Source organism: Rissa tridactyla, chromosome 3, assembly GCF_028500815.1.
Source record: "Rissa tridactyla isolate bRisTri1 chromosome 3, bRisTri1.patW.cur.20221130, whole genome shotgun sequence".
NCBI classification, from domain to species: Eukaryota; Metazoa; Chordata; class Aves; order Charadriiformes; family Laridae; genus Rissa; species Rissa tridactyla.
In genome coordinates this window covers 107,386,877-107,409,950 of record NC_071468.1, presented here as the reverse complement: position 1 = coordinate 107,409,950, position 23,074 = coordinate 107,386,877, and the positions used below count along the sequence as shown (strand labels likewise).

At 43.1% G+C, this 23,074-nt stretch overlaps 2 protein-coding genes across 9 annotated transcripts in view; one reads left to right on the top strand and one right to left on the bottom strand.

Moving 5' to 3' along the window:
• The first annotated feature begins 1,966 nt into the window (after positions 1-1,966).
• ADI1 (acireductone dioxygenase 1) lies at positions 1,967-18,846 on the top strand. Of its 3 annotated transcripts, XR_008465251.1 has the most exons (8): positions 1,967-2,535; positions 2,984-3,103; positions 4,657-4,836; positions 6,582-8,316; positions 9,336-9,496; positions 13,062-13,230; positions 14,919-14,986; positions 17,644-18,846. XR_008465251.1 is itself a non-coding variant. In XM_054194162.1 (4 exons), exons 1-4 carry the CDS (start codon positions 2,416-2,418, stop codon positions 6,702-6,704), a joined length of 543 nt encoding a protein of 180 aa, XP_054050137.1. In that variant the 5' UTR covers positions 1,967-2,415; the 3' UTR covers positions 6,705-8,560. The 3 variants fall into 3 exon arrangements, 1 of the variants encoding a protein (XP_054050137.1); XR_008465250.1 differs by lacking the exon at positions 17,644-18,846 and having other exon boundaries at positions 14,919-16,941; XM_054194162.1 differs by lacking the exons at positions 9,336-9,496; positions 13,062-13,230; positions 14,919-14,986; positions 17,644-18,846 and having other exon boundaries at positions 6,582-8,560.
• Positions 17,070-23,074, bottom strand: part of TRAPPC12 (trafficking protein particle complex subunit 12) — a 51,787-nt gene continuing 45,782 nt past the window's right edge. For 2 of the 6 annotated variants that reach the window (XM_054194147.1, XM_054194151.1), the window contains exons 9-12: positions 22,620-22,718; positions 19,743-19,843; positions 18,846-18,933; positions 17,070-17,412 (exon numbers count right to left, since the gene is read on the bottom strand). In XM_054194147.1, coding sequence (XP_054050122.1) covers positions 17,170-17,412; positions 18,846-18,933; positions 19,743-19,843; positions 22,620-22,718 — 531 coding nt within the window. In that variant the 3' untranslated portion in view covers positions 17,070-17,169. Of the gene's footprint in view, positions 17,413-18,845; positions 18,934-19,742; positions 19,844-22,619; positions 22,719-23,074 lie in introns of those variants that run through there. The other 4 variants (XM_054194150.1, XR_008465249.1, XR_008465248.1 and 1 more) reach the window with 4 other exon arrangements.

Below are 23,074 nucleotides of genomic sequence, written 5' to 3'. Positions count from 1 at the left end.
TTTTTCTAGTCGATGATGAGATTAATGGAATGGCTAATGTGCACTTGAATTAGAGAGTAATTACCAGTAATCAACATAGTTTTATTTTCTATGCATCTATATGGGAAGAGGAAACAGGTTTGGTACGTTATTTTTGTCAGCTTATTTGTGTGGTACCTTCGTACCATTGAATACTAGGGCTTAAGCTAGAAATCACGTGTTTTTTTGGTACTTGTTAATTGCTATACAGAATGGCAGAGCTGCTGAAGTTTGATTTCTTAATAGTTGTTACACGTTATAGTATCTTTACTGAGGCCACATATGAGCTCTTACGTGTTTAGAGTCACGTGAATTGTGATAGAATGAGGAAACTGGCTAGCTAGTAGTTAATAGATGAGTGGAGGGGTTTATTTGTTATCTCTCATCCAAATCTGCGCAGTGAAGCTCATCTAGGGGTAAGGTAGCGCACTGATTAGATTTTCCCCTCTGCTTCCTTTGTGTATAATGCACAGAATTATCCATTTATTTATTTATCCTAATAGAAGCTTGGCTTGAAGAAAAACACCTCATCATCCCTGATCAGATCTCTAGTTGAGGCAGAACAGCGTGACAAACAACATACTGAAGAGGTGGCATCTAATAATCTGCCTATCATACATCTCCAGTTAAATGTGTAGATCCTATTTCCTGTGTGGAAATCTCTGGTTTTTGAAGCGGCAGCTTTGGGGGGAAAAAAAAAAAAGGTGTAGATAATGGTGGGTAAAATCACATCATCAGTGTAATACTGAATTTAAGCAACTTTACTACCTGCAACTAATAGATTATAATAGGAAATCTAATAGGAAGGAGTTTTATGTTAGTTTGATACTAATGTTTATCATTCTTACTCTTGAAATTGAGGACAAAAAAAGCTAAGAGGCAACTTAAAAGATTAAGGCTGATTAAAGGATGGAAAGCAAGTAATACTTCTCAACAGGAGTTAACAGGGGCTCAAGGACCCAGAGAGATCGTTGACTGTTTGAATCATTCTTTTTGGAGAACTGAAACTTTAGGAGGGTATCAATAGTTAGCAACCATGACATTCAATGGATAGGCATTGAACTTCTGCCTGGGTTTGTATGTGCTTCTAAAAATATGGATATTGCCAGCATTAGACCAGCTTACGTGTGATTTTATGGGTCTTGTCCACCCTAGAGCAGGTTGTTAAGGATGTGAGCATCTCCAGGGATGGAGGCAATACAAGCTTTCTGAGCACTGTTTTTTCCCCTTTTTTTTTTTTTTTTCCTACTTTATTTTTTATTTTTCTGTGTTGTGACATTGCAGTGCTGGTCTCTGAGGCTGAGACGTAATGGTGAATTCAGTCACAGTGTTACTGCCAGGGCAGACTAGATGTAAACACAGTTGCTGTTGAAGTTAGGCATGATGTGTGCTGGAACCAGCACCTTACCTGAGAGGGCTTGTGTGGGTGAGAAGCCCCTTACCCCAGACAATCTCTTTCATAGAATCATTATCATTGGAATCATAGAATTGTCTAGGTTGTAAGGGACTTTTCAGATCATCGAGTCCCACCATCAATCTAACACTGACAAAACCATGTCCCTCAGCATCCGTCTTTTAAATATCTCCAGGATGGTGACTGAACCACTTCCCTGGGCAGCCTGTTCCGGTGTCTGATAACCCCTTCAGTAAAGAATTTTTTCCTAATATCCAGTCTAAACCTCCCCTGGTGCAACTTGAGGCCGTGTCCTCTTGTCCTATGGCCTGTTACTTGGGAGAAGAGACCGACTATCTGAAAGGAGGTTGTAGAGAGGTGGGTGTTGGCCTCTTCTCCCAAGTAAATAATGACAGGACCAGAGGAAATGGTCTGAAGTTGCGGCAGGGGAGGTTTAGATTAGATATTAGGAAGAATTTCTTTACTGAAAGAGTGGTCAGGCACTGGAACAGCCTGCCCAGGGAGGTGGTCGAGTCACCATCCCTAGAGGTGTTTAAGAAACGTCTAGATGTGGCACTTCAGGGCGTGCGCCAGTGGCAGAGATTGTAGGTTGTTTGGTTGGACTCGATGATCTTAAGGGCCCTTTCCAACCGTGAAGATTCTGTGATTCTGTGAACCCCACCTTGCTACAACCTCCTTTCAGGTAGTTGTAGAGAGCGATAAGGTCTCCCCTCAACCCCAGCTCCCTCAGCTGCTCCTCAAAAGACTTGTGCTCTGGGCCCCTATGTGCATCAAGTCCAACCGTTAACCCAAAGCCACGCACTAAATTAACAGCTCCCTCAGCTCCACAGCACACCCTGTGTTGAGTTGCAAATGGCGCCGGTTCCAGGCTCCCCCATAGGCTGGCCGTGCGGGACCGCTGCCTGCCCCGGCCCCTCCAGCCCAGCCGGGGCGGGACGCTCCCGCCCAGCCCGGCCCAGCGGAGCGCGGCGCCCGGCGGCGGCATGGTGGAGGCCTGGTACATGGACGAGTCCCAGGAGGACCAGCGGACGCCGCACCGCCTGCGGCCCAACCGCCCCGTCAGCCTGGAGCAGCTGCGCCGCCTCGGCGTCGCCTACCGGAAAGTAAATGGCGGCGGGGCGAGGCGGGGGGGAGGGCGGGGGGGGCACCATGGCAGGCCTCGGCGCTCGGCAGGGCCCGGCTGCGGCAGCGCCTCAGGCCGGTCCCGACAGCCGGCGGGGCGGGGAGAGCCCTGAGGGAGGCGGGCAGAGCCGGGGCGGTGCTCGCCCGAGGAGTTTGGCGGCGGGTCGCAGCCGGGCTGCCCAGCCCGGGAGGGGGGAGGCAGGAGGGGCCTCAGGCGGTGCCTGTGGCGGTGGGGTGGGTGCGGGTACGTGTCACGGAGGTGGCGCGTCTTGTGTACCCATGGCAGCTACCTCAGCTGTCCCTGGAGCCACCCGCCCCTCCACCGGCGCTCCTGACAGCTCAGGCTTTTCCACCTCAGTGTCCTGAACTTATGCAATTGTGTCTAAATGCATTTATTATTTTTTTTTTTCCCCTGCCGGTTTTTTTTAGTTGGATGCTGACAACTATGAGACTGATCCATGCCTGAAAGAGATCCGGAGGGCAGAAAATTATTCGTGGATGGATATAATAACCATACACAAAGACAAGCTCCCAAACTATGAGGAAAAGGTACGCGGGTCTTTGCTTTGGCTGAGGGTTTGCGGGCTGAAGTCTCGCCTGCCGCTAGAGCATACAGCCGGCTTCCTGGCCCCGCACGCCCTCAGCGTGGGTGAGGTTTCCAGGTGTAAAACACGTCCTGTACTCATGTCCTGGATGCTAAAAAGGGCAGTTTTGATATTACTTTAAAAATAGCAGAGGCCACTGTAGGCTGCCTTCGAAGGTTTTAAGGATAGTCCTCGTCACTGTGTCATTTCCAAACGAGGATTCCCACCAGCAGAGCCCCGCCAGTGCTACCCTGTCCTCAGAGAGCCTCCCCGGGAGGAAGGCAGGCAGTTGCCAGCTGGGCATGGGCTTTGAAGGCTGGAACATCCTCACGGCTGCTGGCAAAATATATCTTTTCAAAGTTAATGTTAACCTCATGGAATCAGAGGGATACATTTCCCTATACAAGATTATTTTTTTTAACTTGTGCGCTGGCTATTTCAAAACAGCTGAAACAGGCTCTCATATGAGCCTCCTAGAAGGAGCTTTCTCCTCCCGGCCTCAGGGTGCTGGTGCACTGCTCTGGCCTGAGGACAGCAACCCAGTGGCACTTCCATATTTTCATTAAATTTCCATTTACCAGTTTGTTTTAAGCTCATTGTGTTATACTGGTTTTAAATTGCGAAGATGAATTAGGTAGTAACTCTGGTTGCCTGGGTGGGCTTTACCTGACAAAAAGGTCGGCTGTTATTGACAGGATGGGTGGACTTTGCTCACCTTGCCATGCTGGATCAGTACCAGCTTGGGGATACCTGCACTAGCGTGGCTGAACAGCATCCAGACCTGAGCAGGTGATGGTAGCTGGCATTGCACTGTTCTCTGTGCGCTAACCTGCTCAGGTCTCTGTTCATTGAACATTTAAAGCATGTTTTGTTCTGTGCTGTGAAATGTACAAACAATTCACCATTCTGGAAAAAAAACAGAACGTTGCTGCTGCTGCCTGGAGAGAGCCTGGAGCTGGGGCTCACTGCGTGGGGGCAGCTGTGACATGCTGGTTACATCACATTGCCGTAGATGGGCCGTGTTTGGCAATAACTGCATTTTCACATGGAGTTGTAGTAGCCTGTGGGGCTAATTCAACCTTACCCCAGTGTAAAAGAGGCAAGGATAATCTGTATCTCTGTTCTATTTTTGCATGTCAGGAAAAAAAAAACCACAAAATGATCAAACTGAACAACTGCGAGGACTAAATCCTGCAGTGGGAAGGTTTACCTGCCTCTCTCTCAAATGAGTGTAAGCTTTACTGTTGTTCAGAGACTGGTTATGTGCAGCTATAGCTGCTGTTTCTTGTCAGATAAATTCCGGTCTTCCAAAGGAAATGTACCAGCCTGCTTAGAAGTGTCTGAGTCAGGGTCTGGCTGGCTGGATTGGCCGCTTTAGCCTTGTTGGTCTCGTCTGTTAGTTAAATCACTGTGCAGTTACCCTTTGAAAGCCTTTTTCTGCTTTGCTGCATGTTTCTACCAGATTTGTTTGCAGTTTTTCTGTGTTCAGTATTTTTAAGATATACTTGCTATTCCCAGATAAAAACGTTTTACGAAGAACATTTACACCTAGACGATGAAATTCGCTACATCTTAGATGGATCTGGCTATTTTGATGTGCGAGACAAGGATGACAAATGGATCCGGATCTCCATGGAAAAAGGAGACATGATAACCCTCCCTGCCGGCATATATCACCGATTTACACTGGATGAGAACGTATGTTGTTACAGATTAGTGTAAATTTTGATGACAAATCCATGCAGGTATATATATCACATTAGTAACTACATGCCCTGAGACTTGCAGTTCATTAGCAAAACATATTAAATATGAAGTAGGAATATGAAAAATACTAAATAATTCACAGCATCTGAACCTTTCATCTCCAGGTCACAAATCCAGCTTCCTCTCGTCAGCAGTAACTGCAAGTCATTGCCACGTGATATCTGTAGCATATCTTATGTGACAGCGGCATGAGAGCCAGGCCCTGCGGCTGTCCTTCACACAATTGCCCCCACTGTCAGTTAAGGTAGAGATGGTGGAGATGGATCCGTCTGTGTTGCCTTGTTGTGTATCTTCCTGGGGATAGACACAGCATATCTGTGTCCAGCAGTGGCGTTTTTTGTGAGTGCTATATTCACCTTCAAGAGAAAGAAGGATTTAAGGGTCCAGAGCCACTATTTGCAGCTAGCATGTGCTAGGCTGGATGCTGGCTTCACAGGAGGTGGCCTGCTTTTGGAGGGGATTTTTGGCAATGGGATTGTGAGACTGGCACATAGAGTCCTGACCTGTGTGTCTGTCCTTGTGGGGTTTTATAAATATGTTTGTAACCTCAGCATTACCCCTGGAAAATGGGGAAATGTGTGCTGTCCCCTGTGTGGCAAAATCCCGTCTCTGGCGTAGTGTTGAAAATGGTATAATTTTGAATCAGCTGTCCAGATAGCAGTTACTGTACATGTAAAAAGGGATATGCTGCTTTGGTGAAAACCACGACTTTTCATGTTTGCATTTTGAGATCCGCAGTGAATCAGCTACAATTGTTAGTTTGAGGCTTTTTCTTTACATAGTCAAAACGTCAAGGACTATGGGTTGAATCCATGAGAAATCTTAAATGTTTGTCCACTTCAGGAGCTTTAGTAGAGAAGTGACATCTTCAAAGTAAAATCTTTAGGTGCTTCTAGACCCTTGCACTTTGCAGCTAAATTCTTTAGGTATTTAACTTTATTCTTGACATTGCAGAGCACCTGGGTGCACGATACAGTGGTTACAAAATAGGTAGGGTCTAAACCTGTAGTGTAGTTGACAGAAGAGGAGAGGAGAGTTCCCCATAACTCAGTGGTTGGAGCACTTCTGCAGGATGTAGAATCCCATGCTGTGCTGCCACAGCTGGTCCTTTGCACTTGGTATACTTTTGGTTAACTGGTGGCAGGGGCTGTTGCTTTTCCTGTTGGAATCTGGAGACTTTTCGCTTCCCACAGCATTATTTTTCGGCTGGTTTATGCAGTCCCCATTCAGCTTTTATGCTCTCACTTTGAAGCCTCTGGTATTCCTCAAAAGCACTGTGTAGCCATCTTGGGTATTCTGATTGCTCTTGTTTAACTAAGCAAGTAGGAATTAGATGCTGCATTGCTCAGTATTGTGGATCCAGCACAAAATAATTTGCGTAAGACAGAATGTTTTTGGTTTCTTAGGAACAGGGGGAAGTACTGTCTCTGCCTGACCTGGAGACACTGGTTGTGACACAATGTATCACCGAATAGGTGCAAAATCTTCCACTGCAGTAGCTGGGAGCAGGAACAGCAGCACAGTGGTACAATTTTCTGGAACACGTGAAGCTTTCAGTCCACCTTGAAATGTTTTCAAAAATTGCTGCAGACGTGCAAATGACATCGTTAACATCAGAATTAAGATCTAATGGAAAGGAACTCTTAAATTACTTATGACTTCTTATTCTTTGACAGAATTACGTGAAGGCAATGAGGCTATTCGTTGGAGAACCCGTCTGGACAGCATACAACAGGCCGGCTGATGATTTTCCTGCTCGGAAACAGTATATGAAATTTTTGGCTGAAGAAGCACAGTGATGGTATCTGAGACCTGACAAGTGGAACAGCCTGAAGCCCTGCGAGAATGTGACTTGTGGCTTTTCACTGATTAGACTTCTATTTGCACATACACTTAGAATCACAGAATCATAGAAAAATTTAGGTTGAAAGGTCATTTGGGAGGTCATCTAGTCCAACCTCCTGTGAAGCACCAGGACGACTTCAAAGTTAGACCAAGTTGCTCAAAACCTTGAGGTCTGGAAACCTCCAGTGGTGGAGGTTCCACAGCCTGTCTGGGGGCCCATTCCAGCACTTAGCTGCTGTCACGGGTGAGCATTTGTTCTTTGTGGCCAACTCCCTGGTTGCGGCTTGTGATTGTTGTCTCTTGCCCTTTCATTGAGAAGAGTCTTGGCTCTGTCTTCTCCACAGTCCCTTCTGTAGTAGGAAACTACCGTTAGGGCTCCTCTCAGCCTTTTCTTCTCCAGGTTAGACAAACAAGTGTCCTTATCTGGGCTCTCTGCACCCCACATTGTTAAGGAAGATGTTCAACATGATTTGCCATAGTTTTGACTACTGAGGAATGTCATTTGTAACCACCTGACAGACTTGAACCACTGACTGTTTTGAGCCCGATGGTCAGGAAGTTTTTCCACCTGCCTTGTAGTTCGTATCCTCAGCCTGGATGCAAGACTACCGTGGGACACACTGTTGAAAGCCTTGCTGTGGTCAAGGGGAATGACATCTGCTGTTTCCCCACAGAGCCGGTCACTGCCTCATCGGTGGCAGTCAGGACAGTGGGTAGAACGTGCCCTTTGTAAATTGGTGTTGACTGGTTGTTCCCTGTCACCTGGTGTTTCATGTGCCTGGAACGGCTTTCATAATAGCTTGTTCCATAATTTTCCTGGGGACTGAAGTGAAACTGGCGAGCCTGTAGTTCCTCAGATCCTATTTTCTCGCCTTTTTGAAGGTGTCAGTATCATTTGCCTTTTTCCGGTCAAAAAAATTTCCCTGATCACTGTGACCTTTCAAAGATGCCAGCAGCCTTGCAGTGACTTTAGCCAGTTGCATTTACAGTTGCTCAGGAATCCATTTTCTAACCTTTTTTCCTTGATGTTTCTGACAGGTAGAATTGGGAGAGGTGGGCTACATTAATATTCATTCTGCTCTGAATCCATGCTAATGAACTACGTAGGATTCTGTTTTTAATTAAAGAAAATAAACCTCGCTTCATTCTTGTCTAAAAATGTTCATAAGATAAATTTGCATAATCGGCATTTTAGTATGCAGCTTCCCTAGTTCTGCCCTGGTGCATAAAGCGGTGGTTTTCTCTCAGTAAAATGCAGCAATTTGCTCTTGTGAGTTACTAATAAAATTACTTTGACTTGGGTGTGGGCTTTTTTTTTTTTTCCTTTGTGCTGACATTAAGGACACATTGAACAACAATGTTACTGCAATTGTTAATCAGCTTTTATTCCTTGTGCTGCTTTTGACTTGTTGGGTAACACGGGACAAATCATTAACTGTGTGCCTCGGATTCTTTAGCTGTGAGACGGAGGAGAGCAGACTTAGACACGCTGGTCCAGTTTTCAGTAAATGCCTTGTGGTTACGCAGGACATGCAGCTCCTCAGCCATCGGCACTGAAGCGTTTTGGTATGAATCTGTTCTTTCTAATGACGAATTATGTCGGGTGGGCAGATGTGCTGCTTGCTCCAGCTCTCAGTGGACGATGACAGCACGGGCTCTGTGCTGGCTGCAGCCTGCGTGCTGATTTCAGCCGAATACAATACAAGCTCCTGCCTTGCAGTTCCCCGAATAAACGTGACTCTAGAAAGAAGTTGAAAGCTGGGTTTACGTGAATTTTCCTAATGTAGCAGGCAGTAGATAATTGAACTTTCCCACTGTTCTTCCCCATGGGTGCGTATACAGCCCTTCGTCAGCAGGTAACAACGTTTCCCTGGCTTTGTAGCTGCATTGCTTTTAACCAGGTCTAGGTGCTTTTTTTCTTTAAGCATTTCTGGAAACAAAGTTGCAATTTTGAAGTGAATTGTACTAGGTATTTATCTTGAACGGGTGAGTAAGAAAGCCAGCTGTTGCCTGCCTTAGGGTCTTGGGTTGCAAGCAGCTGGATGAGATGCAGGGACACAGCTGACCCTTCATGCTGCCAGTGGGGGCTCAATTTGTGGGAGGGGGTGCTGGCACAAGCCATGCTTGCAAAATGCAAGCCCACCCAGTTCAGCCTATACTGGCTTTTGTGCAGTGGTTCGTAAGCCTGGCTGAAAAATCAGTGTTACTGGCAAATACGAAGTTTAACAATAGTCAGACACGAGCTGTGTAGGCTTGCACGGATGCTGTGCTGTGTCTCGTGCCTCATCGGTTCGGGGATTTGTGCACCACTTGTCCAGAAGGAGCACTCGAGTGTCCTCTTGTACAGCGCACCAGGGCATCCTGGTCCCAGAATGAACTTAGGGGGTTTTTCAAGGTGCAGCTACAGGAATAAATGTCAGTTACTGACTGTGGCAAGTTTTATTCCTTTGACTTACATGCGGCAGAAAATTGTGTTTCCGAACGTAAAGTAAAATGACTGCTTTCTGCTGGTGCTGGTATCAGTCGGTCCCTGGTATCCAATCGAATACAACTTCTCTCTGCTTTTGTTTTCCTTTTTTTAACAGAAGTCAATAGGAGACTGTTCATTCCTCCTATGGGCCTCTCCATTTTGATCCCCCTCTCTGCAAAAGGAGAAGTGGAGGCAGCAGCGTGGGCTCTCGGGAACCCCATTTACGGCACAGCCAACCCATAACAGACTGGGGGAGCAACTGGGAAGAGAGAGCAGGTAACACGTTCTCTTCGGGAGAGATTTACAGTTTGGAGGCAGCGATGAGGGATGGATGGTAAAGCGGCTGCCCGCAGCGATTGCTTTCAACAGCTCGCTGATGTAGGATGTGACCTGGGAAGTAGGACTGAACCATCTTGTTTTGTCGCCTCTCTGGAGGAATATATACACCCGGTACAGCTCCCATCTCCCGGCTGTCAAGAGTAACACATGATCACCTCGCTGAAGATCGTTCATCATTTTGATAGCACAATGCATTCTGCCACTGAGAGGTGGCGGGGGCTGTGGGGGTCTTACTGTCAACGCTTTTGAGCCCCTGCCCTTAAGTGCTATAGGTGTCTTTGAAAGGGTGAAAGCTTTGCTTCCAAAGGTGGTTTGTTTTTTTTTTTTTGTCAGCCAGGAAAAAAGCAATTTGGGGCTGGTATAAGGATTCTACACCTGTGAAGAGATTACATGGGAGATTACACTGGGAGGAAACAGCTGGGCAGAAAAAAAATGTTAATATTAATAGAAAACACTCCAGAGAGTGGAGAGAAGGGAGGGAGAACATGCCATTCCTTCAGATGAAAAACACGGTTTATTTTCATGGCAATTTTTTTGTGTTTGTTTTTTTTCTTTTCTTTTTTATTTTTTTTCCCCACATACCACATATGTAGAAGTACAAAGTGAAATCGATTTTTGGTCCAAAAACATGAGTCTGTTTTACTGCAGCTAGTGGAAAATCTCGGTGCATTGATGCAGTATGAAAATTTATGTAAGTGGTTCCAGCAGCATCACGTTGGCAGCATTAACTCGGGCAAGGGGAATATGTCAACTCCTCCAGGATTAGAGTTTAAAAAAAAAAAAAAAAAGGTGTGAGAAATGGTACTGAATCGAGGTGTTTGAAGGTATATTTTTTGGCACCTATGTATTATTTTCTGCTTTTATTGTTAAAATTTTCCCAAGTGGCATATACCTCAGGTTCTCATGACCACCTTGAGAGAGCTTTGCTGCGAGTGGACTCAGAGCAAACTGTGGATGGTCAGTGGGATTTTTAATACATTAGGTGGGCAAACAGGGGTCTGCAATGTCTGTGATGCTTGCTATACGTCCTGGGCCAAGTGTCTTTGGCTGTATATCTTAATGCAAAGACATTTCACAGCCAGTTGGGAGTTAACTAGGAAAACATCCACACCGGGCATTTAGGGTGTCTACAAATGGGTGAAGGGAAATGCTGACGGCGAGGGGTGTCTCGCCCTGGGCTGCCTTGTTTCTGAACTTGACAAGTGCACAATCATGCACTCCGAGCATCGGGTCCCACTGGCAGAACAGGCACTCTCCTGCCTGGTTTCTGACTCCAGGATTTAGCTGGAACTAGGAACTTACGAGAAGGGACGGTTTCCTGACAAAGGCAATCATTTAATATCAGCCAGCAGACGCCACTGCACATAAAGACTGAGGTGGCAGCTGAGCACTGCTTTGAAGAATATCCCTAGGAGCCAAACCACGGATTTAGATATTTGACCAGGCAGAGGCTGTGGACCTGACCTGTGCTATGCTTGAAAATTACATGATTTTGTGAGTGTTCCCTGGGAAAATGATAGAAATTCTCAGATTCCTTTTCCTCTCCCCAAAATAGGATCACTGCTTGTTGTCTTCTATTTCCTGCAGATAAATAAACGTATCATCTCATTGGGGGGATGAATTAGTGTCACAATTTAAATATTCCTGGCTCAAAGATCCAGATTTTATCTGATCTGCTGTGCTCATTGTGACTTTACAGCCTGATTCCCAAAACATTTTGTGTGTTTGCAAAAACGTACTCTGCTATACCTACAATTTGAAAAAACTATTTTTTTATGTGACTGAGCCACTAGCTCTCACTTTTTATTAACTGTATAAATATACAGATAAGACAAGAAGCAAAATTTTTCGAGAAACAAAGTGCTTGGGGAAGGATTCAGCAGCTAAAGGGCTGTGGACCTCTTTCAATGCTGGCTCCCCGCACTGCAGTTCTCTCTGAGACACCTGCGCTGATTTTGAAAAGTGCCCCTCCGTTTCATTGCCTTCTATGCTGCTTGCCAGGGTACCAATAAATAACTGTTGTGCCTGTCAGTGAGCCGCGCTGGCTGGTAGAAAATTGGGCTGGGAACGCTCCGAGCTTCCGTGGTGCTCTGGGATCACCTGTGTTCTTTGACACAGCCCTGAGCAGCCAAGCCATGCTCCGGGCTCCGGTTTCCCCTGTGATCACAGGCATTTCAGCCTGGAAAATCTGATTTCAGTCCACCCTCAGGCTTTTTTCTTTTTTTTTTTTTTTCAAATGATTCAGGCAACTTAAAGCTGACCCGCTGTTGGTGGGAAAGAGGGAAGTGTTTCCTGGTGATGCTGTAGCAAGGGGACCCACAGCGGTGGCCGGGTTTTGCAGAGGCTGCTGCTCCAGCCCCGCGCTGGGCTGGGGCTCAGTCCTGCTGCCTGCCACTGGGGTGTGTGCCAGCATCTGAAGTACTTGCTCACACCCTGCTCTGCAAATCGGGGAATTATTTTTTTTTATTTATAAACAGCTGTAGTAATTCTATGCTGCAGCTTTTAATTTTCAATTTAGCACTGACAGTCTGACAATTTTTCAAAGCCAGAGAGGAACCTTCTCCCTCCTTCCTTCCCTGCCTCAAGCAAGGAGCATCCCATTTTTTCCTTCTCTGTGAGCAAATTATAAGCCATTGATGCTTGTTTTCAGATGGATTCATTTTAATGACTCTCTCACATAATAAACATCAGCAAATGACTTCCCAAAACTAGGACAGGATCAGGTGTTGATCCAGAGCAACTTGGAAAGGCAGCACCTGGGTCCTCCTCCCCACCCGCACCTTTCTGTTCCTTCCTAACATCAGGATTGTGACCATCTCACGCCCCTTGAAGATGAGAATCTCTGAAGTTGTAATTCTCAAGCTGACTAGGAGAAATAAGCAGGAAAGCAGCTTTCCACTAACCTTGCCTGAAAGTTAGCGCTGGAGCATGCTTGCATTCAGCGCTGCCAAACTGCTGTTCAAACGCTGAAAACTCTGTGCAGGTTCCAACCATGTAAAGTCCCTCACTGGTAAAGTACGTTTTCCCCCAAATGTTTTATGAAGTGGGTAGAAATCACGGTGGAAGGGGTGTATGGCATCTTCCTTTGAGCTCGTATTTGAGATATGAGCTAATGGATAAAATCCATCTTTTCTGCTATCTTCAGTTTCCCTGGCCTTTGCTCAGGATGGCAGCAATCCAGGTTGCTACCTGAGCAGCCTCGGAGAGGTTGACTCTGGCTGCTCTGGTTCTACCTATTTGGAATAAATTTAAATCTGTATTTGATGCTTCAGTCCCGTATTCACACATTTCTTTATTCCAAGTTGAAGCAGAGAGGGAACGTGTTTCTCACTACAGCTAAATATGACTGGAGATGGGGGTACCACGCATCTTGCAATCTTCTTTTGGACGGCTACGATGCATGCAGTTGATTAAGCACAGCAGCTGAGATGTAAGGAAGGCAGGCGTGACTTAGCTGTGCACGCAGACCTTACTTATTCCCCTCTCCAATTTGATTTGCCAGACACCTGCAGCAAAGGCTTCAGAAAAGGATTGGGCTGCCTACCGCTTCTCAGACCGCTGGAGTGCAGAAAACCCGGCAGCCTACCCAGGCGGGGTGGTTATTCCCAGCGCATCCTTGTGTTGAAAGGCTCAGGATGAAGATGAATCTGAGGAAGGTGTTTGCTGGCTTGGTGAGTTTTTCCCCCGGGTCAGTGAGCTCATCCAGCTTGTGCACGGCGGCACCAGTGCTCTTGCTACCATGAAGGATGGGGTAGGTGGAGGAATGAGCACCCTTACCAGTACACTGGCTGAAGTCCATTGTGGAGTCCCAGGCACGTCTGCATGTGCCTTTTGGGGAACATTTAACAGGTCCAGTCCAAAAACAGAGGCACCAGGAAAATGTAAATGGCTGGCTGGTGAGGGGATGCCATTATCACCTGAACTGCAGGCAGGTACTAGAAATGGCAGATAGATGCTTAAGTCCTTTTGAGGATCAGGGTCTCTGTGCATAATGTAATTATCTGGATGTCTGAAGTACAGTTTCTTTGCTCCTCTTTTAATAAAAGAGGAAATTTAAATGCAAAACTTCTGTTAAGGCACATTAAGCTTTAAGACTTGAATACAACAATCAGCTCATTCAGGCTGTACTTTCCACAGCTCTTCTCACTTAGCCAGATGACACACGCATGCTGTGTTTTAGAACTGAGCTCTGCCCTCATTTACACCAGGAACCCTCATTAAATTTGGCTGAATTCATTGAATTTAACAGGATTGCCTGGTGTAATTAATGTTTTGAGGACAAATTTTGTCCTTAGCTTTAACACCATGTACAGCACTCAGATGTGTAACTGGCTGAATATAGGGAAGTCAAACACTTAACTTGTGTTAAATCCAAACCATAAAGTGACATTGACATTCTTTCTTGCATTTTATAAACAGTTAAACATTTGCATACATCCAGCAGTGATACTATGCCTTTGCATTTAAATTTTAATTATTCTGCAAGTCTACCAGGATGTCACTTGCTTAATGGCTCACTGAGCTTAGAGGTCACCCGCTCCAAGTCTCCTCTGCTGGCGTTTGTGTCTGAGTAAAAGCTTCTACTAATAGGAACACAGCAAACATACTGAAGTGAGACCTACGTAGTAATACATATGAATTAGAATTTAGAGAAACTTGGAGAACAGGGGATTATGTTTTCAGAGTGTTTCTGTTTTAATGGTTATTTGACTCTGACTGGCATCATAAATTTTTATTCTCTGCCGATCAGAACACAGGCTGTCATTTACACGTGCAGTGAGTATAAGGCACTACTGAATCAAAAGAGGAAGCATTTTACTCCTCGATTGTAAAGATGCAAACGGCTTCAGCATGCTGGATGATGGTGGATTGTGCCACTTCAGCTTACAATTGGAAAAGACAAATCAAGCTTCCTGAAAGCATAGACAATAGTGCAACAATATAACATAATACCTGACCTTCAGCTAAATGCATAAGAATCTCTGTTATAAAATATTAATTTACATATGATTGTAAATTTTTTTTAACTGGAATCACAGAATAGTTTGGGTGGGGAGGGACCTTTGAAGATCATCTAGTTCACACCCCCCACCGTGGTCACCTTCCACCAGACCAGGTTGCTCAAAGCCCCGTCCAACTTGGCCTTGACTCCTACCAGGGACTCCTACCATCCACAGCTCTTCTGGGCAACCCGTTCCAGTGCCTCACCACCCTCATCATAAATAATTTCTTCCTTAAATCCAATCTAAATCCATTGCCCCGTGTCCTGTCACTACCTGCCCTGGTAAATTGTTCACTGCTCTCAAAGTCTTTGAGAACAATGGTGGTTACATATTGGGATTGCTTCCTATCTCCTCAGAAACCTCATGCCCAAGAAAAGTGACCTATGCTGGAGAAAACATGCTACTAAAGTTACTTATGAGTATGGTAAGTAACACACCGCATAGTTGTGACAAACTGAAAACTACACCGATTTCAACTCAGTTACGACAACGTAAACTGAGAATTTGCCCAACTACTGTTAAACCTTGTCTAAAATCATAGGAACATATAAAACAAATGTAAAACCTCATAAAGAGTAATGCAAAAGTAACCATTTTCATTTCACTGTATTTTAATACTCACTCAAGATAGGTAAATGGTGTTTGAACTCGACTGAAGCAGGTGATGCTGACTTTTTCATTTTTGAGTTTAGTAGTGGTACTTTAGGACAAGCCTATACCCAGGTGCTGCACAAGTTTAATTCAGCTGTGGGACCTAGAGGCCAAGCCAGAAAGAGAAATGGCAACTGATTTTTTTGAGTTGATTAGTACCTAACTAGCCATTGTTTCAGTGTACAAGTTATGACCTGTAAAACACATACATCCTGTAAAAATGGAACAAATTCTCTCTCTGTGAGAAGAGCTGTAGGCTTATGTCTTTCAAGGTGACTGGTGATTTTTAGGCATCCTCATTTTTTTGCGTGTCTAGATTGCAGCACCTGATTTTTTAGGACAACCGTTTGGCCCCTGTATAGTATCTCCAGTTGGACAAGCACAAAAATGAGTTATTAGTTACTTAAAAATAAGGTGGGGGTATTTAAAGACAGTGAGAATTAAATGATGGATGTGATATAAAAAACATAACAAATACAATTATGGAATTGTCCCGTGGCAGTGATTTATGACAAGAAGCTATTCCAATTGCTAAACGTTAAATCTTAAAACAATTAAAACCCAACAAACAGATGTATATATTGTATTCAAATACAAGGAATGGGAGTATCCAGATTGAATCTTTACAATACGGATGAAGGGAGAAACATGGGCAGAGATGTGAAGTACGCTGATATCACAGTGGTACTGATTCCAAAAATCGGTGTTCCATGGGATGCCAGAATCACTGTATGCTGATACTGTCACATCAGTGGTAACTGCCTTGTGTCCTGCCCTGCAACACCCCTTTTACTTCCACTCTGTGTGGCTTAGCCTTTATATACCTCTGCCTCCCTCTCTCCATCCTTTTCTCTGGGAAATACTTTCTGCACAGTGTTTTGGTAACGGGAAAGGAGAGGTACTGAGCTGAACTGGGTTGTGTTTCCGCTCTGCCTAACTGGCAGTGCTCCTTCCTCTACCCAGCAGAATGCCAGAGTGGAGCAGTGATGCCTGTCTACACCGAGAGGAATCCACAGGCTCTAGGGCAGGCATGAGGAAGACAGCTGTAGTACAATAAGAGCTGAAATACACATGCACAAGTTAAGCAGTTCGTAGAACAACCTTGTGGCATCTGCTGGTGATATCCAAGTAGAGATGGTGGCCAGCGAGTGGGAGAGAGGAAAAAAGTATTGAAGCAAGCGTTAGTCTGGGAATAGAGAAATCCTCCACTCCCACCCACAGCCTTCCAGAATCCAAATGCTTTAATCTGAAAGATTTAATGGTATCACAAAACCACGAAAGTACTGGAAGACCTTTTATATCATTCAGATGATATAGTCCCTCACCCTGTGGAGGACTGTATGACTCCCTCACACGCCATCTGGGCAACCTGTCCTAGGTGGCCCTGCTTGACTGGGGGGTTGGACCAGATGACCTCCAGACATGCCTTCCAACCTCAGCCATGCCGTCATTCTGTACAGCGGTTATCAGGCAACTTCCTTTGAGCGCAGTGGACGTACAAAGGTGTAATACTCAATACTTTGATGGGGGCAAAATGAGACACACAGTAGAAGCAAGTGAAGAGAAGTGCATTCAGAATTTCATTTCTATAATACACATACTGATATTCTGTCAATAACTCTTAGCTGATGAAATTAGCTCGTGATTTGCTCACTAATCACTGAAAAACTGTAACAATCATCAAGACAATATAAGGTCAAATTCAGTTTTTTTCTTATAAAATGAATCCGAGTGTGTATATATATAGAGTACACTGTAATGACGAATAAATAAACAGTAATAGACTTGTAGGGATGAATCTGGCTCTAGGTCAGCACAGTTACAGACAACAGATTCTGCAGTAATGCCACTGAATATTCATAATTGAATAGATTTTATTTCACATTTACACATTAGCAAGAGTATATACAATTTAAAAAATCAGCCTTGCTGGAAAAAAAATTAGTTGGAAATGATCTATCCTAACTTGAGACACTGAGTATTAAAGCTATCGCCCTCTTTGATAGCTACAGCCTCTAAAAGTGCCTGCTTCTTCTGCATACTGCGAGATGACTCCAGTTCATACATAGTTGTCAAGTTGAAGAGGACGCTCTCGTGTAGGTAGTGTTTAGGGTCCTGCTGAACCATTCCTTCCAATTGCCGGAGGGAATCCTTTAGTTTTCCCAGATAAAGAAGACAAACAGCAGCATTGTTATTAGCCTAGAGAAAAACATATTGTAAGTAAATAAATAAGTGTGTGTGTGTATATATATATATATCTCTATATGTATTTAGAAGTGATGAGAGAGAAGGAAAAAAAAGAAGTCTAGCCTCTGGAGTTACAACAGATTTACTATGTGCTAAGAGCTGCTGTTTTGCATGTGTGTGTGCAAGTAACTAAATACATTATCAGTCATACAATCCAATCCTTTTCTTCTTGGTATTTTCAAGATTCATCCTGTGCCAGTAGGACCTTGCTGACTTCGAAGAGCTGAAACTCGAAAAGACAGAGTCTAAACCAAAATATAAATAGTGGAGGACACCAGTCAGTTAGTTTTGAAAGTCAACTGAAACAGACTTCAGGAACTCCATGAGCCTCTGCAAGCTGTCATTTTCATAGTTTTTTGGGTTTTTTTTTAATGACTTCACTATATATTCAGAAGCGTTCTTCTCCCTGGCTTACATATAGAAGATCCACAGAAGCAACAGGAAGAAATTATCTGATCACAAAGGCATCCACAAGTGACTTCAAGTAAATGCAGCAGATAGATAGGGCAGTCTAAATACATCATAAACGATCAAGTCAGGTTCTATTTTCTTTTCCACAAAAAACTGGTTTTATGAGTTACCCAAAGATACCAACAGTACAAAGTCATATAGCATGTTTAGCAGCAGAAACTTTCACACATTCTGAAAGCTGCAGATAAAGGAAGGACACAGCCTTTTTAAAAAAGTTCCTTTCCTCTCCCTTCAGGAAACCTTGCTGATTTTGTGCGATTTATAATATGTTACTATTTTACAGCCTGCAGAATGATGCAGTTCATGTGGTTCTTAAACTCAGTCCCCTCCGTCTTTAAATGGCCTCGGATGAGGCTGCTGGTGGTAAGCTGCCTCCGCTCTTAGCAACACCCTTGTATGACCATGCACTGAAAGCTGCCAAATGCAGAAAACCCACAAGTAAATAAACAGCTCTTCTTTGCTCTCCTCTTGCGATGGGAATCCAAGGCTCTGATATGCACTGTGTTAAAAATGTCATGTTTAAAATTAAAAATATCCCTTCAGTGTTGTGTGAAATCAAGTTAATCTTCTATACGTTGGCAGCTGCCATTTCTTTTTCTGACATGGATGTCTACACTAAAAACAGTGAAAGCAAAAAAAAAAAAGCGCTTTTGCGAATATCCCATAAAACATAATGTTTTGGAATTTCTACACGCATGCCTAAGTATTCACGCCCTTCATATAGACTGGTTCTTCATTTCCCATCCCATTTTGTATCTTATCCTCATGTATACTAAAACCCCTTTGGCACACATGCCACATCCAATTTTTCTATAAAGCTCTGAGCATACTCTGGGTACTAATTAAATCCACGCATGAAACATTACAAGAATAATTTAGGTGTTCATTATAAATGTAGCAATTTGGAGATTTACCACAGCGTTTGATGAGTCGATCCTTAAAATTTCTGTGAAAAATCGATGAGCTTCTGCAAAATTATTCTGACCAAGGTGGAGAAATGCTCTAGAAAGTAAGTGACATATGAATGAGTTCTCCTCAAAAACCCAAGGTGATAATACATTTTAAAAAGAATGGACACCATTTTTTATTTTTCCTGTTATAGATGTGAGAGTTTCTGACATTTGCTCTTCACGGTGTAATTACAACCAGCAAGGAGACACTGATTTACAGACAAATGGAATGACAACTTGGATCATGTGGCTATTAAATATTCTGCCTACCAAAGCAACAGACTTCATTGTGGTTTTATTAATTTAAATTCAGATACTCTGTTCCTGGAATTATTTCTCTTCATGAAATTAGCCATGCTATATAATTTTCAGAGCACTTTTGAATAGTATTTTCTAAACTTATTAAGCCAATGTGCTAACCATTACAAAGTGAGCCCCCCCCCCATCATCATGCAGCTCAATTTACTACCACGTATTCCAGCATTCTTTGAAACTACCGGGCAGTAACTTTACCAGGAGATCTGACTGTAGGGTAAGGGTCCAAAATAGCTTCTCCTTTCCTAAGAATTATTTATGCAAATGTATATTGAAAAAGCGGAGTGAAAATATGCAATGCCTGGAAGAATGAGAAAAAGCTTTGTAAAATCAACTGAAGGATCACAATTTCAATCCAGGATAATGTGACTGTACCGAGTAATACAGATCTCCTGGGTCTACATGCCATTCAGTCCCACTTATGACAGATGTAGTTACATAAAAGAGAGAAAGAGAACGGGATTGTCTCAAGGGTAGTTTAATGCTCACAATGCATACTTTGCAAAACTGTATTTTAAAGTTTCATTTAGCTATTAAATTATCTACCTGTTCATTAAAACCATAATTTGGCTCTGTAGTCCATCCAACTTGTGAGTCGCTTTCTCAACGTCTTGAAAATATTTTTCTGCAGTTTTTATGTCTCCAATCTAGACAGTAAAATCGTTAAGAAAGTTACCACAATAAGAAACTTGATTATATCTATTACAAAGGATAGGACCATGAAAACATTATTAAAGTCTATTATCCAATTGCTCGGTACCACGCTGACTGGGTAACGTCTGTTATCAAACAAGGTATTCAAAGAAAGAGCCATGTCAAGATCATGAAAAGAACCCCAAAAGTGTGTGCAGTTCAATCTAAGGCAGTGTTTCTCAGCCGTGGGTTGTAGAACATTCATAGACTGTATGGCAGGGGTGGCCCGGCCCCTCATTTGGCTCTTTGGGTGTAACTGACTCCAGAGTTCATAAAATTAGAGATGGAAGAAGAAAGAACTTAGTACTGGGTAAAATAAATCTATCAAAAGGAGTAAAACAAACTAGTTCAGGAGCAGAAAGCCACGGAAACCGGGCAGCCCTCAGGTCAGGAGATGCAGGGGGCCTTCAAGAGATCACCTGTTTGTTCAACAACTGGACCAACATTACCAAAAATGTTTGAGACAAATACGTTGAAGTCTCCTTAAAGTTCTCTGATGGTGAATATTACACAGCCTCCCTACGAAACTTATTCCAGAATTCTTAAATAGCCTTAGTATTAGAAAATACACTCTATCTTGCTGCCACATGCCAACTTTTTGTCCTATCCATAGTGGTGAGGGAGAACAGTACAACTCCTCTTTTTTAACAGCACACTTGAAATTCTTTATTGCACTTTCTCCTATGTTTCTTCTTCTAGAATGAGAATCAATTTTCAAGCAAATCAGTGTTCATCCCTGTCTCACAGATAATGCTTTCTGGATTCTCTGATCATTCTTGCTGTTCTTCTCTGCGCTCTCTCCTCTTACTTCACACTGTCCCCGAGTGCCTGCTGATCTCCAGCCTATTTCTCACCAGCAGCAAGAATGGAAGAATTACATTATGTTTCCCATGTGAACATGAAGTTTGCTTTTATGCTACAGTATTTTGGAAGTCCGACTCATTTACCCATGCGTAGTTTGATTACCCTTAGCCTAACTCCTTCCTACAGAACAGTGTCTTGTTAGCTGTTTCCCATTTTGTGTATTTGCGTATTACTCCCAGTCTTTGGTAGTATTTTGCCTTTGCTGTTTGAATCACAGCCAATTTAACATTTCAGTTTCTCAGCTTGTCAAGATTATTTTGCATCCTGATCCTACCCTTCATAGTGTCTGTACCACTCCCAGCTTGGTATCATCTGTACGTTTTACAAGCCTGCTTCTAATTTCATCATACAAGCACCTAAAAAAAAATATCAAACACTGCAAACCCTAGAGATCCTTGTGGAAAAGATCATCTAGCAAGTCCTTCTGGTCTACCAGCGAATGACTTTCCAAGTAAACTTTTCAGACATGGCAAACATCCATCTTAAGGTTTCATCTAGATTTCTTCACAATTTGCTCATGGGAGTATCACGGTGGCAGTGTCCAAAGCCCTGCCGACACCACTAATATAACAGGGACTGCTTTACCTCTAACCACAAGACCTCTCTCTTGACAAGAAATGATTATTCTTTACATTTAGGGGATGATCCAATTGAACACTGCACTCAAAGATGCAACTGTCCATCTACCAAAGCGTTTATGGAATACCCATTAATACTCTATCTAATGAAACCGATTAATTTCTCTCAGATGTAACTGGACTCAAACAAAACAAACATTCATTCTAAAAACTTATACATTCATTTAAAATGACAAAGGATACAATTTCTCCCTATAAATACCACTAAAGGTGTAAACCACCAAGAAAATAATTACATTTAACTAAAGGATAATGCTGGCACAACTGTAAATGAATCCGCCCTCAAATATTTTTAGCCTGGAAATTAGAAGGAAGTCCCTAACCATGAGAATAATAAATTTCTAAAACAACTACCATTTTGCTCCACTGGGAGCTTGATGAGTCCAAATATAATATGCTTTGAGAGTAATCACACCGTATTTGTGATCATGAAGAGTTCTCATTTCTTAGCAGCATCTTGTATGTTCTCAGTAAACCTGCCAAACTTTTAATTCTCATTTTTTCCACAGAGGCGAAACAGTTTACTATTTTTTTTTTTTGGCAGAACATTTAAAAGAAAGAATTAGCTTTAATTAGTCATTAAAAGGGTACATTTTTAAAGTGGTCTCCATCACTTAATTTATTTAACTTAGTTCAGAAAACATGACTTTAGTATCTAATAATAATTATTAGCACTTGGAATAAAAATGAAAATTCCTCTGTTAACCTCAAATAATCATATTCTCTAACAAGGACGCTCCAACATCCTATGCGCTTAAGTTTGTTTGTCTGGAAACCAAGCTCCCTGTCTTCTCAGGGCTATAACCTGGATAAAAGAAGGAAACTCTTAAATGTTTTCTAGGTGAAGGCGGCAGTTCTACAGCGTGTCTGAGCGCTGCATGCAGTTTGAGGCAGTGAGAAATGAGTTTTTTAGTGAAATTCTGGCTCACTGAAGTCAGTGGGAACTTTACCGTTACTTTTAGGGAAAGGAGAATGTTGTTCTTTGATTAAATTGTTAGCGTAATTTTCTATGGCACGTTCTTTGTTCACTAATGCACATGCATATACTTTTAATAATAGAGGTGCTTTATATTTCCTAATTTTAGCTAATACCACATGGTAGAAGTTTTTATGTTTTGACCACTGCCTCTACAATTTGATACAGGCAACAGTTTCTAAACGCAACAATTATGCACTATATAGCCGTCAACAGCAGTATTACCAAGCAGATTTAGAATAAAATGCATACCTGAAGAAAAATCCTTCCAATTCCACTCAACAGCTGAGGCTCTTGCTGTGGGTAGTACTTGACGACGGTGCGATAGGCATCTACAGCAAGCACGTAGTCCTAAGGGGTGAAAAGCACAGGACCAGATATTAACCAGATATTTATCAGCATTCCTCAGTCTTTACATTGCCTTCTTTTTAAAGACATATTCAAACAGAATTAAAGTAATTGCAACTTGTCAGTGGGACAGAATTTCCATCTATCACAGTAGGCACTAGTTGCTGACTATATTGGTCTTTACTCAGCTCTACTGCAACTGCATGCACAGGGGATGTTCCTTTTCTTTTTTTTTTTTTTTTCGCCAACTAGATCATATTCTGTTTGTAGCTAAATGCCCAGAACAAAAAATCTGAACATTTACTTTTCATCTTAGATGATGATTTAGGATGAAAGCCAAAAGCCTTACGTGTGACTGG